The sequence below is a fragment of the Camelus dromedarius genome, chromosome 2 (assembly GCF_036321535.1).
Source record: "Camelus dromedarius isolate mCamDro1 chromosome 2, mCamDro1.pat, whole genome shotgun sequence".
NCBI lineage: Eukaryota > Metazoa > Chordata > Mammalia > Artiodactyla > Camelidae > Camelus > Camelus dromedarius.
The window spans coordinates 18,300,941-18,315,561 of record NC_087437.1 but is presented as its reverse complement, the minus strand read 5'-3'; the positions used below and the strand labels follow the sequence as shown (position 1 = coordinate 18,315,561).

Genomic DNA, 14,621 nt, shown 5'->3' with positions numbered 1-14,621 from the left:
ACAACTTTTCCAGTGTCTTCTTATTGTCATTGTTTTGTTTACATCTTCCTCTTCATTTTGTATTAATTTTGGTGCCTTTGTTCCTGGAATATTGCTTATTTTATCTAGATTTTATTTTAAGAGCTGAGATCGATTTTTTATTCTCTGCATTATCTTGATTAGCTTATTTTCTTGATTGAAATTTCCTGAGGCGTTTTATTTACTTGTTTACTTGTTTCTGTCTTGGCCACAAACTCTTTGATTGCCAGCTTGGCCCATTATCCCCCTGGATGTTTTCTAGACATCTGCTTTCATGAACTTGCATTCTAGTTATGCAAACAACTATTTGGTAGGAAAATGAAGAGTCCCCGGACCCTTTAAAAAAAAAAACAGATAATTTTAGAAACTCTTCGAGGAGATAATTTCAAAATCCTCAGTGAGTTTTTAAGTTTTATTTTAAATTTATTTTTATTTTGGGGTGTCTTAAAATCTTTTAATTTCTAATCACTTTCAGGCAATTATCTTTGCCATGAGAAGTTCATTCCAAGTTTGGTTTGATTTTATCAAACTAAACGCCTATTTCTGAGGATTTTTGTTTATTTGTTTTACTACTCTGGTTTTGCTTTTTACCGTCTGTCAGATCGCTCCGACTCAAAGACGGGACAAGATACGTAGAGCCTGAGTTGATTCACCAGCTCCCTGGAATCCGGTGCTAGTCTTCCCCGTCCCGATCCTTCTCTCGCGAGATTTGGAAACCGGAAGTGAGTTATATTGCAAGAGTCTCACTTGTAAGAGGCGGCATCTCAGTTAAGGTTGGCGGGAGCTGAGCGATCAGTCCGGCTTGGGCTGGCTCAGGTTTGAGGGGTTGCGGACAGCGCTTCCCGCCTCGGGCCGGCAGGATGCGGGTGGCTGTGGCCGGCTGCTGCCACGGCGAGCTGGACAAGATCTACGAGACGCTGGCGCTGGCGGAGCGGCGCGGCCCCGGGCCGATAGACCTTCTGCTGTGCTGCGGCGACTTCCAGGCAGTGCGCAACGAGGCCGACCTGCGCTGCATGGCCGTGCCGCCCAAGTACCGCCACATGCAGACCTTCTACAGGTGAGGGAGGCCGCCGGGCCTCGGACCCCGCCGTGCGAGGTGTGACTAGCCAGCAGTGGGGGTAGAGAACCTGGGCTGGGTTCGAATCCCGTCTGCCACTGAACAGCCGTCTCTCTTAGTACCCCGTCTTTGTTATCTCTAGGAACTGGCCCTTCGTAAATGTCACTTTTCTTATTTAAATTAATCTATTTTATTTGTTTCGGAAGGGATCGCAGCCTGAGGGGAAAACTTGCAGGAAGAAACTGACAAGTTAATCTACCGTATACTTGATAGGACTCGGGGACTAGTCCATTTAATGATCCAGGAATTTTTACTGGACGCTTGCTATGCGCCAGTCCTCATTCTGGAAGCTAAAGTTACAGCAGTGAACTGACCAAGTTTTTGACCTCATTGAACGTACGTTGGCTTGAAACCCAAGGCGGCAGCCCTTCATTCCTAAGGACAAGGATGGACAGTTGGTTTAGAGGATTTAAACTTTTTATGATGAACTCAGATTTTTTACTTCGGACCGTATTTCGCTTTTCTGCTATGCCTGATGGTACAGATATGCCCAATTGCTTTCCTCTATCCCCGATTTCTGCTATGCCAATTGACGTTACCCTTGTGTTTTAGATATTACTCTGGAGAGAAAAAGGCCCCAGTTCTTACAATTTTCATTGGGGGAAACCATGAAGCCTCAAATCATTTGCAAGAGTTACCGTACGGTGGCTGGGTGGCACCCAACATTTATTATTTAGGTATGTGTTTGTGGGTAATTTCTTGGTTTGATGGGATGGAAGAGCCTGTCAGGATTTCTATACCAGTTGATCAGCATCTTGAGATGTACGGTCTTTTAGGAATGTTTCTTGATTTAAATAATCATGAAAATTTAATTAAAACAATTAATTTAAGTAAGTAGTCATGAAAATATATCCATGCATCATCTGGTGTTTTAAGCAATACTTAATATTACTGCAAAGAACTTACATACTATTTGCAATCCCTTATTTTTTTCCTACTCTTTTAATAAAATTTTAAAAAACTCAAATTTTTTATAATGGAAATTGTTAAACATATACAGAAATAGAGAATAGCATAATGAATCTAAGTACTTATTAATCAGCTTTAAGAACTATTATTCCGCCATCCTTAATTCAATCCACTCTCCCCTAACTGCTTTGTAGGAGGGGCTTACTGGAGTATTTTAAAGCAAATCTCAGGCATCAGATTATTTCACTTGTAATACTTCAGCATGTATTTTTAAGTGTGAGGGTTTAAAAAAATACAACTACAGTACCGTGATTATACCTAACTAAAGTAACAGTAATTCCTTATTATCTATTGCCTAGTTCATATTCAGATTTCCCTGATTATCACAAAGATGTCTGTTTTACAGTTGACACTTGTTCAAATAGGATGCAAACAAGGTCTGCACATTTCATTTGATTGTCATGATTCTGAAGTCTCATAGTCCCTTTTCACCCTCTCTCCCAACTCCCACCCTGTGCTGTTTATTTGTTGAAGAAAATGGGGACATTTGTCTAGTAGAACTTCCTGCATTCTGAATTGGAATTCCTCGTGTTGTTTAACATGTTCCTTATATTTTTTGCATTGGCTATAATCTGCATTTAGATTTACAGACCTGATTAGGTTCAGGTTTGATTTTAATCCTTTTAAACTATATAGTGCTTTTATCTCTTCACTTAAATGTTTATAGGTGTTTCTAATGATGACATTGTAACTTCAGAAATGTAATTTCTTTACTTTATTACTGATTGACAACTGCAGTGTTGTGAAAAGATGAAATTTTCTGTAAACTATCAATCAGAAATTAAATACAGAAGCTGCCGGTTCTTTTTACCTTAAACTTTTGACTTCCAGATTTATAACAGACAAATCCATCATAGGACATTTTCCCTTATTTCCCCTGCCCCATCTCCATATTCCATTATGTGCCAAATTACGTATGTCTGTTTCCCTCTTAACATGCCCTATCTCATTTGTTCCTTCCTTTCTGCTCAGTCTCTTGCCTGATCTGCTTCTAGTCCTCCCCTCCCTAGTCTGCCTTATGTATTGTTGGCATATTCCTATGTAAAATAGTAACCTCATCATGATACTTAATTTTCAAATAATTTTAGGACTGCATGGAATTCTAGGCTTCTAAACTGTTTGTTCAGTTAGCAAAGAGATCGCTTTTCCTGCAGTAATTTTGTTTAACTGTGTATTTTTTCAGGTTTGGCAGGTGTAGTAAAATACCGAGGCGTAAGGATTGGTGGAATCTCTGGTATATTTAAATCTCATGACTATCGAAAAGGTATTGTTATTTTGAGAATTGTTTTTAAACTTTAGAACTTGCATGCCCCAGAGTAACTAAGCATAATATATACAGATTGACTTTTTTATTGGATTTCTTCTATGAACTGATTAGTTTATTCTTAAATTTGTTATAAAATATTTTATACATATGAAAACAGAGAACACTAGAATGTATTATCTGTGTGTCTACCATCTAGTTTTATTTGCTATTTTGCCATTTTGAATTTTGATTTTTAAGAAATAAAAAAGTGCAGATATAATTGAAGTTCATTGTTTATCTTTCCTCAATCCCATCTCTCTCTTTTTATTCCTCCCTTACCTCACCAGGCAGTCATTATTCAGAATTTGGTGTTTATCATTCACTTGATTATTTTGTATCATTACTGTATCAGTAACAGCTTATTAAACATTGTATAGCATGTGTTGAATTGCATAGCATGTATTAAACATTGTATTGCATTGTATTGTACAGCATGTGTTAAACTTCATTTAAGTGTGTCATTTTATATGTATCTTTCTTCAACTTGCTTTTTTGTTTAATATGTTTTTGAAATCCATGTTGACACATGTAACTCTAATCTATTCATTTTAATTTGTGAATAGTATTCCATTGTATAAGCATACCACACTGTATCTGAATGAATTAATTATACCTAGGTTTTAAAGTTAAAGAAATAGCTTGGATTCACATTGATTTTAAAACTTATGAATTAAGTTGGCAGTTAAAACTTATATCCTCAATGTAACTGTTAAATCACAAGTCTGTTCCCTGCTGCCCTGCTCCCTGTGATTATAAACTTGGCACGGGTCACAAAAATAGTCCATCTCCTACATGGCAGGTGTGGGTGGAAATTGGAACCACTCTTTAGATGACAACTGGTAATATCTATGGAAATTAATAAAGGTGTTCTGACCCAGGAGTTCATCTTCCAGGAACTGATATACAGATATATTCCACAGGTGCAAAAGGATATAAATAAATTTAGTTCAGCCTTGTTTGTAATAGCAAAAAATAGGAACTAGTTAAATACAGCATTATAATGTAATGCTTTGAAGTCATTAAAAAAAAAAAAAAAGCAGGCGCTCTATGTGTGACTAATATGAAAAGAACTCCAAAATAAGTTAAGTGAAAAAAACAAGGCACGGAACATGTAGAAGATACACTGCTATTTGTGTTAAAAAAAAAAAAAAAAGAGGGAATAAAGAAATAGGTGTTTTATATGTGTAGATGATTTCTCTGGAATAAAATACTAAAACCTGGTTAACACTGTTTGCCCATAGGTAGGGTTACTGATGGCTGGGAGAAGGCATAGGAAAACCCCCTCCTCTTGTTTTAGTAGCTTTATTGCAGTAAAATTTATATACCATTGTAAGTATACAATTCAGTGATTTTAGTAAATTTATAGTTATGCAGCTTTTACCACCATCCAGATTTAGAACAGTCCTATTATCCCTAAACGTTTTGTGCCAAATGTCATCCTGACTCCTACGCCAGCCCTAGGCACCCACTGGTCTACTCTCCAGGAGGAACCCTATACCTTTAACCTATACCTTCCTGATGGTATCTTTTAAATCTTTAGCAATGTGAATAAACAGTGTATTTCAGAATTACATATAATTTAATTTTAAAAATTATAAGCCCCCACAGTTATTTAATTTCTAGTTTATGATTACTTATTAGTAGAAAATACTAATAAAATTAAAAGAAAAATTTAAGAACCAAAAGCATTGGAAAAGTGTGTGTATGTATTTGTACTTGCAATGTTTAAGGGAGTTGAATATAGCTTATTTGTCTTCTTCAATTTAAGGTCATTTTGAGTGCCCCCCTTATAATGCAGCAACAATAAGGAGTATATATCATGTGAGAAATATCGAAGTGTACAAATTAAAACAGGTATGTAAAAAAGTACATTACAGCAGACTGCAAAAAAATGTTAAAGTAATTCTGCACCAAAATGTACTTTGATCATTGTAGTCTACTGTTTCCAAGATGAGCTCAATTCAGTATTTCTAAAATTTGGATCCCCAGTTGTTTCTAAGAGGTTCACAGGTGAACTTTTTTTTTTTTTATTTTAATGGCTATACGTTGATTTTAGTAGTTAATAATAAAATAAAATATTTGATCCACACCTTTGGATACTGTTACTTAGGCTAAGGCTAGAGTATATATTGGGATAAAGTGATACTTTAAAGAAAATATTAAATGTTTTATTTCATATAATGATATGAAATAGAAAATAAGTAACAGTGAAGATGATAGAGGATATGGGAAAATTATGAAGGTAGTATGGAAACCCTGACTTAACTGGAGAGTAGGTGAAACTAGGTTTTTGTTTGAGAAGCCATTAAATGCCTGACACTGGGCTAAGCAACTTTCCCCCGTGATAGTTCAAATAATTGTCACTCAGATGCTGTGAGGTAGGTGTTACTTTGTCACATTAAGGGTGAGAGGCCAAGGCCCAGGTAGGGAAGGTAACCGGGCCCTGCCCGGGACTTCCCACATGGTTAAGTGGTAGAGCCTGCCAGGTCCGAACTCAGTCCCTTCTCACCAGGTACAACAGCCTCTACAGGAGCATCAGAATGCTTGCAGGTGTGCCCTATTCATGACAGTTCTCACCTTGAGTGCTTTTTCCCTTTCACTCATCTGAATCCTACCAGTCCTTGTAGACCCAGCTTAGATACCACTTCCCAACCAGTGTCTAGTTTAAAGTCATCAACCTTCTCTGAATTTTCACAACACTTTTTGCCCACTCAAGTTTTTCAGTGTAGTCATATTTATCTTACATTTTGTATTTTCTGGAACACTTACTTAAATTAATTTGTTTTCCAAGTATTTGTTTTGGATTACTTGAAAGTATGGAGTATATATTGTGTGCTCCTCATGAAGACACCAGGTCCATTAAATAACTCTACTATAATTTTTGTAGTAAACAAGAGGTTTTTTTTTTTTTTTGGTGTTTACTGTGTGAATCTGTTAGGAAAAAAATGGAACGTATCTTTAGGTTTATTGTATCATTTACATTACAAGTCTCATGAAATCTGGTGTCACTGGATCTTAAAATAGTAGTTTCTTTACCAAAAAGGAAAAGAACAATGATTGTTAGAGATTTTAGACACCCAGTGCTAAGACCATAGCTGATTGGCAGCCTAATCGAAGTGTGTCTCTATGGACCTGCCTTGCCACGGAAAATAAGGATGATTTGTGAGGCAGAGAGGAAGTTTTCTCTTTGCTAGATGAGCGAGTAGCTCAGTATTCTGTGACTTCCTTAAATAAACTGTCTTTAGAATGAATAACACAGAAATCTAGAGACCTACATGGGTAAATGGTTGTGTGGTGATGGAGAGAATGGAGGGGACTGCTTTTGGTTAATCTGTTTTTAAGAGCTTTCTTTTTCCATTAAAGCTGAAGCAGCCTATGGACATATTCCTATCTCACGATTGGCCAAGAAGTATATATCATTATGGAAATAAGAAGCAGCTTCTTAAGACTAAATCTTTTTTCCGACAAGAAGTGGAAAATAACACATTAGGAAGTCCCGCAGCCTCAGAGCTTTTGGAGCACTTAAAACCTACTTACTGGTTTTCCGCACACCTCCATGTGAAGTTTGCAGCCTTGATGCAACATCAGGTAGAAAACAAAGTGTTTATTCTTTGATTTAAGAAACATTTATTGAACATCTACATGCTAGGCACTATGGGCACAGTTGTAAAGTCAGAGAAAAAAATCAAAGACAGCTTTCCTTTTGTGAGTCACTCAGCGTCCAGTGAGGGGAAGGGCCAAGCAAGCAATTATAAAACAGCGTAGTCAGTTTGTGACAAAAAGTGCCAGGATGCTGTGGGAAAACCTAAGCCAGGACAGGGTGAGATGGGGCCGTGGCCAGAGAGATGGAGGGATATGGAAGGTTTCTAAAGGCACTGATGGTGCCAGGAGGAAGCAGATGACCAGGGTGATGCAGGTAGAGGGACTGATGTGTGCAGAGGCTGGAGGGCTGAGAGCCTGGTACCTTTGGGGAACTGTAGCTGGTTCCTGTGGCTGAGGCCCAGGGAGAGATGACGTGGGAACAAGATCCTAGCTGCCTCCTGGGCCCTGCTCTGGAGTTCAGGTTTTAACCAGAAGGTAATGGGGAAAGTTGGAGAGTGATGACATCAGGTTCTCACTGCAGAAAGATTACATTGGCAGCAGTTTTGTGTATGTATTGGAGTAATGTAAAATAGGAGGCAAGGAGGCTATTTAAGCAAAAGATGAGGTTCTAACCCAAGGCAAAGCAGGAACATTGAGAATAATGCAGGTTCCGAGAGATTCTGAAGCAGAATCGTCAGATTTAGTGACAGAGGGAGGTGGGAGTCTAGACTGACTCCCAGAGTTTTCCTTGGGTGATGGTGCTTGATGGAGGCTAGAGAATAAATACATATTGTTACAGATTTATAGTTAGGCTTTTACGGAAATAAGCGGTTCTTCCTTTCACCTCCTACTCTGACTGAACTCTGACTTTCCCATGAAGTATTCCGTAGGGAAGACACAGAAAATGCTGGGTTAACCGAGATTTCTTCTCAGAGGCTTCTGTAGAATTTCTGAGGCCCTTTGATATGCTAACGGGCCTTACCTTTCTCCAAGATGGGTAGGGAGGGAGGTTGGTGCAGAGCTTCCTGAACTTAAGCAGACCCCTTTCTGTGGTGGAGGTGCACTTTAACGATGTTCCTCAAACCCAGTTAGGAAGGTTCTGTCTGGAAACAGTCCTGTGGGACCCTCTGCTGTGGGCTTATTCTCCCTCGCCAGCTTCACTAGGAGAAGGAGGCGAGGTTACTCCTTTCGTTTTCCTTTGGGCTCTTCTAATGTCCAAGTCATGTGTCAACATCAGTCACCTCTTCCACATCTGTGTTACTCTCTTCTGTCCCTTGGGGCTTATGACACCCTTGGATTTTTACTGAAGCACCTGATTTACTTTTCCCACACTCCGTCTTCCATTGTTGACCTTAGGGACCCGTGTCTCTGAATTAGTGTTCTGTCTGATCCCTTTTTCTTGGCTCCTCAACCGCCTCTGACTCTCACCAGTGTTGTCGGAGCCCTTTTCCCAACACCAAAGACCATCCTTCCTCAGAACTGCCCCGTGGCCAAGACCTGTCCGTGACCTCTGTGCCTTCCACCTCTCTGTGTCCCTCACCACCACTCAGTTGAAACCTGGTCCTCAGTAGGATGTCCCATGGCTTGCATTTTTGTCTTTTTTTCCTCCATGTGCCTTACTGTTTTTAGTGAGTCACTTTCTATTTCTTCCAACGTGACCTTCATGTTTGCGGTCCTGCTCATGTTTTTTCCTGCCAATTCACTTAAAAAAATAGTTTTATTGGAGTATAATTTCCACATCATAAAATTCACCTGTTGTAAGTGTAGAATTCAGTGATTTTTAGTACATTTCCAGAGTTGGACAAACATCATATAGTCTAGTTCTAGAACACTGCCATCAGCCCAGAAAATCCTCTGTGCCTGTCTTCTGTCAGTCTTTGTTCCTGCGCTCAGCCCCAGGCAGCCACTGATCTGCTTTGTCTCTATGGATTTGTCTTTTCTGAACATTTCATATAAATGGAATCATACAATATATAGTCTTTGGCATCTGATTTCTTCCCTTTGCTTGCGTTTGAGGTTCATTCTTGCTGTGGCATGTATCAGTATTTCATCTTTATTGGTGAATAGTACTTTGTCGTACTGTAGTATATACATCTACTCTGGTGTTGTGTCTAAGAAATCTTTGCCTAACCTAAGATTGCAGAAATTTTCTCCTGTACGTTTTAGCTCTACCAATTTACTTTTAAGCTCTTCTGTTGTCTTATCTTTAATCTGTATTATATGCTTTGATTTATGTGTGTTATATGCTTTGATTTAACATTGTCATCACCACCATTACTTTCTGCTTTGACTTTTGTAAGGAAATTGAAGCCCAGAGTATAAGTGCCTTGCTCATCATTGCACAAGTGGGTGTAGAGCTAACTTGTTTTGGAAAAGTACCAGTTGTTACTTTGACACACCACTTAGGGGTATGGCTGATAAAGATGATTTCCATCCTATTCAGTGTATGTTTTAACAGTCTTTCTCAAATCATGCTTCATATTGTCTAGGCCAAGGATAAAGGACAGTCAGCCAAAGCAACGAAATTTCTAGCCTTGGACAAATGCTTACCACACAGAGACTTTCTTCAGGTAAAAAGAAAATGAACTTTGCAATATAGTTTTACTCTTCCAGTGATTAAAAAACAGTATTAAATTAATTAACAGTATTAATTATTTGTGCTCTTTGTAATTTATATATTTTCAGATTTCTTCGGGAATATTTAAGTTACATTAATGTTTTTAAGCCATTTAATTAAATTCATTTAAAATTTTGTTGTTATATTGACATTCTTAGAATATTAAAAATAGATACTTATTTCTTGAAATTACCTATTTCTTCTTGTAGGTAATAGAAATAGAACATGACCCCAGTGCTCCTGATTACCTGGAGTATGACACTGAATGGCTGGCTATTCTCAGGGCTACTGACGATCTTATTAACGTGACTGAGCGCCTGTGGAATATGCCTGAAAATAATGGCCTGCATACAAGGTAGGTTCTGACCTTAGTAGAATTTGCCTCCTCCATTGCATGCATAGTTTTTGTCCCCTCCACCTTTTTATTATTATTTTTAATCAAGGGAATTACTGTTAAATAAATCAGAACAATTCAAAGTTTACTAACTGGTAAGAAAATTGCAAGTTTTCCATCTAAGAGATCCAAGAAAATGGACTGCTGATGAGCACCGACCCAAGTAAGTGTGTAAGTGCTTAAAACTGTAAGATGGTGGAGATTTGGTTCACACATTAAAATAATTCGTACTTGTCTTTGGGTGTGAGTTAAGGGTAGTTTTTTCTTTGTTTTTATTTCAAAACTGTCCTTTGCTAAATTAACTGTAATTTTATTAAATGGAATTTTAAAATGTGGCTTATTTTTTATCCTTGCTCCTGCAGCCCATAGTTAGATCTAATCATTTACTGTCCAAGGCTGCTAAAATATAAAAAGCTATTGTTTTGGACTTTACAGGTGGGATTACAGTGCAACAAAAGAAGCTATGAATGAAGTATTGGAAAAATTGAATCATGACCTCAAAATTCCAAGTAACTTTAGTGTAACTGCTCCTTGCTATGACCCTAGCAAGCCACAGACACAAATGCAGTTGGTTCATAGGATCAGTCCTCAGACTACTGAATTTTGTGCTCGACTTGGCATCACTGACATTAATGTCAGGCTTCAGAAGGCCAAAGAAAAACATCAGTTGTGTGATGACTATGAAGGGCAGGACGATGTGGAGAGCAATGACTCTGGAGAAGACCCCAGTGAATACAACACAGACACATCAGCCCTGTCCTCGATTAATCCAGATGAGATAATTTTAGATGAAGAAGAGGAATATGAAGATAGTATTGTAAGTGCACACAGTGACATGAATACACCATCTGTAGACCCTTCTTCTGATCAAGCTTTGGACTTTTCTGCAAGCTTCTCTGACGTCAGGATCTTGCCAAGTTCCATGATTCTGTCTTCTGATGATACATCAGGTTCCCCAATTGGCAAGGAGGGGAAACCTGGTGAGCCTGTGGAATTGGAGGATGGAAAGGACTTAACCTCAGTGCCGTTGAAGAGGCTGAGTGATGAACGTGAACCCGAACAAAGAAAGAAAATTAAGAGGAGGAATCAAGCCATCTATGCTGCAGTAGATGATGATGATATAGCCTAAGACAAGTTGCTTGTCTGAGTATTATATGTAGATATGTGATTTTTGAGACTATATTTTTAGAATTGGATTTTTGACTCAAGACTTAACTTTGTAATAATGAAATTATATAAGAAACTTTTAGTTAGGTATCAACTTTATCTTTAGGCCTTTGTATGTTTCAGATAAATATTAAAATTTTGTATATTACTTGATTAAGTACCCCCTTTTTTTGAGAATATTTATTATTCACTTTCAGTTTTTTTCAGCAAACACTTAATGAACACCTACTTTGTACCAGGCACTTTTCTATACGATGGCCCTACAAAGTTGACTAAGGGATTTTTGCCTTCAGGGAGTTACTACCACTGTAAATATATATTTTGATGTATAAAATATGGCATATTTATATTTTGTTTTACAGAGTTAAGTCATTATTGTATATATACTTATATATGCTTTCTTTTCATTTCTTACAAATATTTTCCCTGGTCAGCTCTTAATGTCTGTCAAATATAACTGAAACTGAAGATGGTAGATCAGATTTCAGGAAATAAATTAAATATTAAACATTGGTCAACATAAAATCTTACAATTAATTGCTGAGATTAGCATAACCCTGTTGACTTTTACATTTTATATTTAGCTTTAATTTTGATGTCTAGAGTAACTGTATAGGTCATTTGGGGCATGGTTCAGCGTAGCGTTAATTACTAGCAGGGATCAAGTTGCACAAATGCTACGCCTCATGCTGCATAATGGATTGCTACTATTGCATCGTGTTTAAAGATCCATGTGGAGAAACTACACCTCTGTCCTGTCTCTGGTTAGAATGCCTGGGCCACTTGAGGAGACTGTCGCTCTGAACTTGGACCAGTAGTCACGGAATCCAAAGACTGTTCCAGGATCTCATCATCTCATGGCAGTCCAAATCCAGGAGCCAATATAAGAGAATTTGGCTTCCATCTTGTCAGCATTTGATTCAAAAAAGGTTTAGGACCATGGGGTTTTATCTTTATTGCCTTCCACTTTTTGTTTACTTTCTTTTTTTGAGTTAAGTAATTCACTGATTTAAATTCTCACATAAAGTATTTAAAAACTGTTTCCCCCATCATTGATTTAATTGAATCCCATATATTCTGACACTTAGCGTTTCTTTTCCAGAAATTTTTAATCAAGGTAAAAACAGAAAATAATTAGACATAAATAAGTAATACAGTTGATAAATGGTAGTTCTCTCATACACACACAGACAAAATCCTCTAGCTTACCTAATCAAGAAAGAGCATAAATACCAAAAAGTAAATAAAAGGGAGAAGTAGCCACTGAAGCAGGGTATTCAAACAAACATAGGACTACTTTGCATAACTTGGTACAAGTGAATTTGATAAGTGAATGACTAATTTCCTAGGAAAATAGAATATTTAAATTCATCCTAGTAGAGAAAGTGAAAATAATTTCTATAGAAGGAGTTATCAAGGGACTACTCCTGGTTCAGATGGTTTCAGGAGAAACTTCCAAACCTTTTAAAGGCCAGATAATCCCTAATGTTAGATAAAGTGTTCCAAAATAGAGAAAATGAAGGAAAGTTCATAGTTTCTTTTAATAAAGCAAGTGTAACATTGATATCCAAATCTGATAAAGACTGCACAAAAACCCCACAAACCAATCTCACATATGAATATTGAGTCCTAACTTCCTAAATAAAGTATTAGCAAACAGAATCTATAGCACATTTTAAGACATAGCCTGACTGATACAAGGATGGTTCAATATCAGGAAGTCTGTTCATATATTCACACAGTAATAGATCTAAGGACAAACACAGTTATCCCCATGGATGATGAAAAGGCCTTTGACAAAGGTGAACACCCATGTCTGATTTTTTTTTTTTTAAGTAAAATCTAGCATCTTGTTTAACAGGGAAATACTATAAGCATTCCCATCAAAGGAAAGTAAGCACAAAGTCAAGGAATAAGAGGAAGATATGTCTGCTACATTTCAACACTCAATCAGTGAAAACAGCAAATCAGGCAAAAGAAAACAATGAGGGGCATCAGAATTGCAAAGGCAGAACCATCTAATACAGACGAGTGGAAAACACCAGGATTTCAAAAACGAATACACCACTAAAGCAATATGTAAATAAAGTAATACAGCAAAGTAATAAGATAAAATTAATACACAAATCAATAGTTTTCACACACAACTACAAGTGAGTAGCATTATATGAGCAAAAACAAAAAGCAATGCTTAATGAGAAATGTGTAAAACCTATAGTGAGGAAAACCTTAAAATACACTCGAAAAATGCAAAAGTAGACTTGAACTAATAGAAAAACATGGTGTTTTGTTTACCACGTACACCATAAACAACGTTAAAAGATACACAACAAACTGGAAGAATACATTTGCAACTCAGATCACAGACGAAGGGCTTGTCATTTACAATATTGCTTTAGTTTCAGGTGTATAGCAAAGTAGTTATATATATATATATATATATTCAGATTCTTTTCCATTATAGGTAATTACAAGATATTGAATATAGTTTCCTATGCTATACATTAATTCCTTGTTGATTATCCAGTTTATATATAATAGTGTCTATCTGTTAGTTTCACACTCCTAATTTATCCCTCCCCCTGATCCTTTCCCCTTTGGTAGCCATAGTTTGTTTTCTATGTTTCTGTTTTGTAAATAAATCATTTGTATTATTTTTTAGATTCCACATATAAGTGATACCATATAATACTTATTTCTCTGACTTAGTATGATCATCTCTAGGTCCATCCATGTTGCTGCAATTGGCATTATTTCATTCTTTTTTATGGCTGAGTAATATCCTATTGTATATATTTACCATATTTTCTTTATACTTTCATCTGTTGATGGACACTTAAGTTGCTTTCATGTCTTGACCATTGTAAATAGTGCTGCTATGAATATTGGGATGCTTATGTCTTTTCAAATTAGACTTCCCTTCTTTTCTGGATAAATGCCTAGGAGTGAGATTGCTGGATCATACAGTAGCTCTATTTTTAGTTTTCTAAGGAAACTCCATACTGTTTTCCATAGGAGCTGCACCAATTTACATTCCCACCAACAGTGTAGGATGGTTCCCTTTTCCCCACACTCTAGCATTTATTTGTAGACTTTTTGATGATGGCCATTCTGACTGGTGTGAACTGATACCTCATTGTAGTTATCAAAACTATATTTAAAAGGAATACTCAGATATACTTCCTCCCATTCTGAACTCCTTCACCCTGTTACTCCCTCTCCCACTCTTTTCATTAGTTTCTAGTTTATCCTAATATCTGAAATGGCGATATTGCAGGTGGACCTTTAAAGTGATCGAAACCCAAAACTTGTAAGTTGCGGAAGTCAAGGATTCTTGACCCGCAAGCATCAAGTCCTCTTTCTGGTGGTAGTACCACATTATGTCTTCGGGATTCACCCCTACTTACTACACTGGTGTTGCCCTCATCTGTCCAAGGATAGTCATGTGACT

The 14,621-nt window shown here is 37.2% G+C and overlaps 1 protein-coding gene across 2 annotated transcripts; it reads left to right on the top strand.

The window, feature by feature from the left end:
- Positions 1-747: 747 nt before the first annotated feature.
- On the top strand, positions 748-12,219 carry DBR1 (debranching RNA lariats 1). 2 transcript variants are annotated; one of them, XM_010976765.3, is made up of 8 exons: positions 748-1,075; positions 1,688-1,812; positions 3,288-3,368; positions 5,179-5,264; positions 6,774-6,998; positions 9,482-9,562; positions 9,819-9,964; positions 10,439-12,219. In XM_010976765.3, exons 1-8 carry the CDS (start codon positions 879-881, stop codon positions 11,130-11,132), a joined length of 1,635 nt encoding a protein of 544 aa, XP_010975067.1. In that variant the 5' UTR covers positions 748-878; the 3' UTR covers positions 11,133-12,219. The 2 variants fall into 2 exon arrangements, with proteins under 2 accessions (XP_010975067.1, XP_064347550.1); XM_064491480.1 differs by having other exon boundaries at positions 939-1,075; positions 1,282-1,812.
- The last annotated feature ends 2,402 nt before the right edge of the window (positions 12,220-14,621 follow it).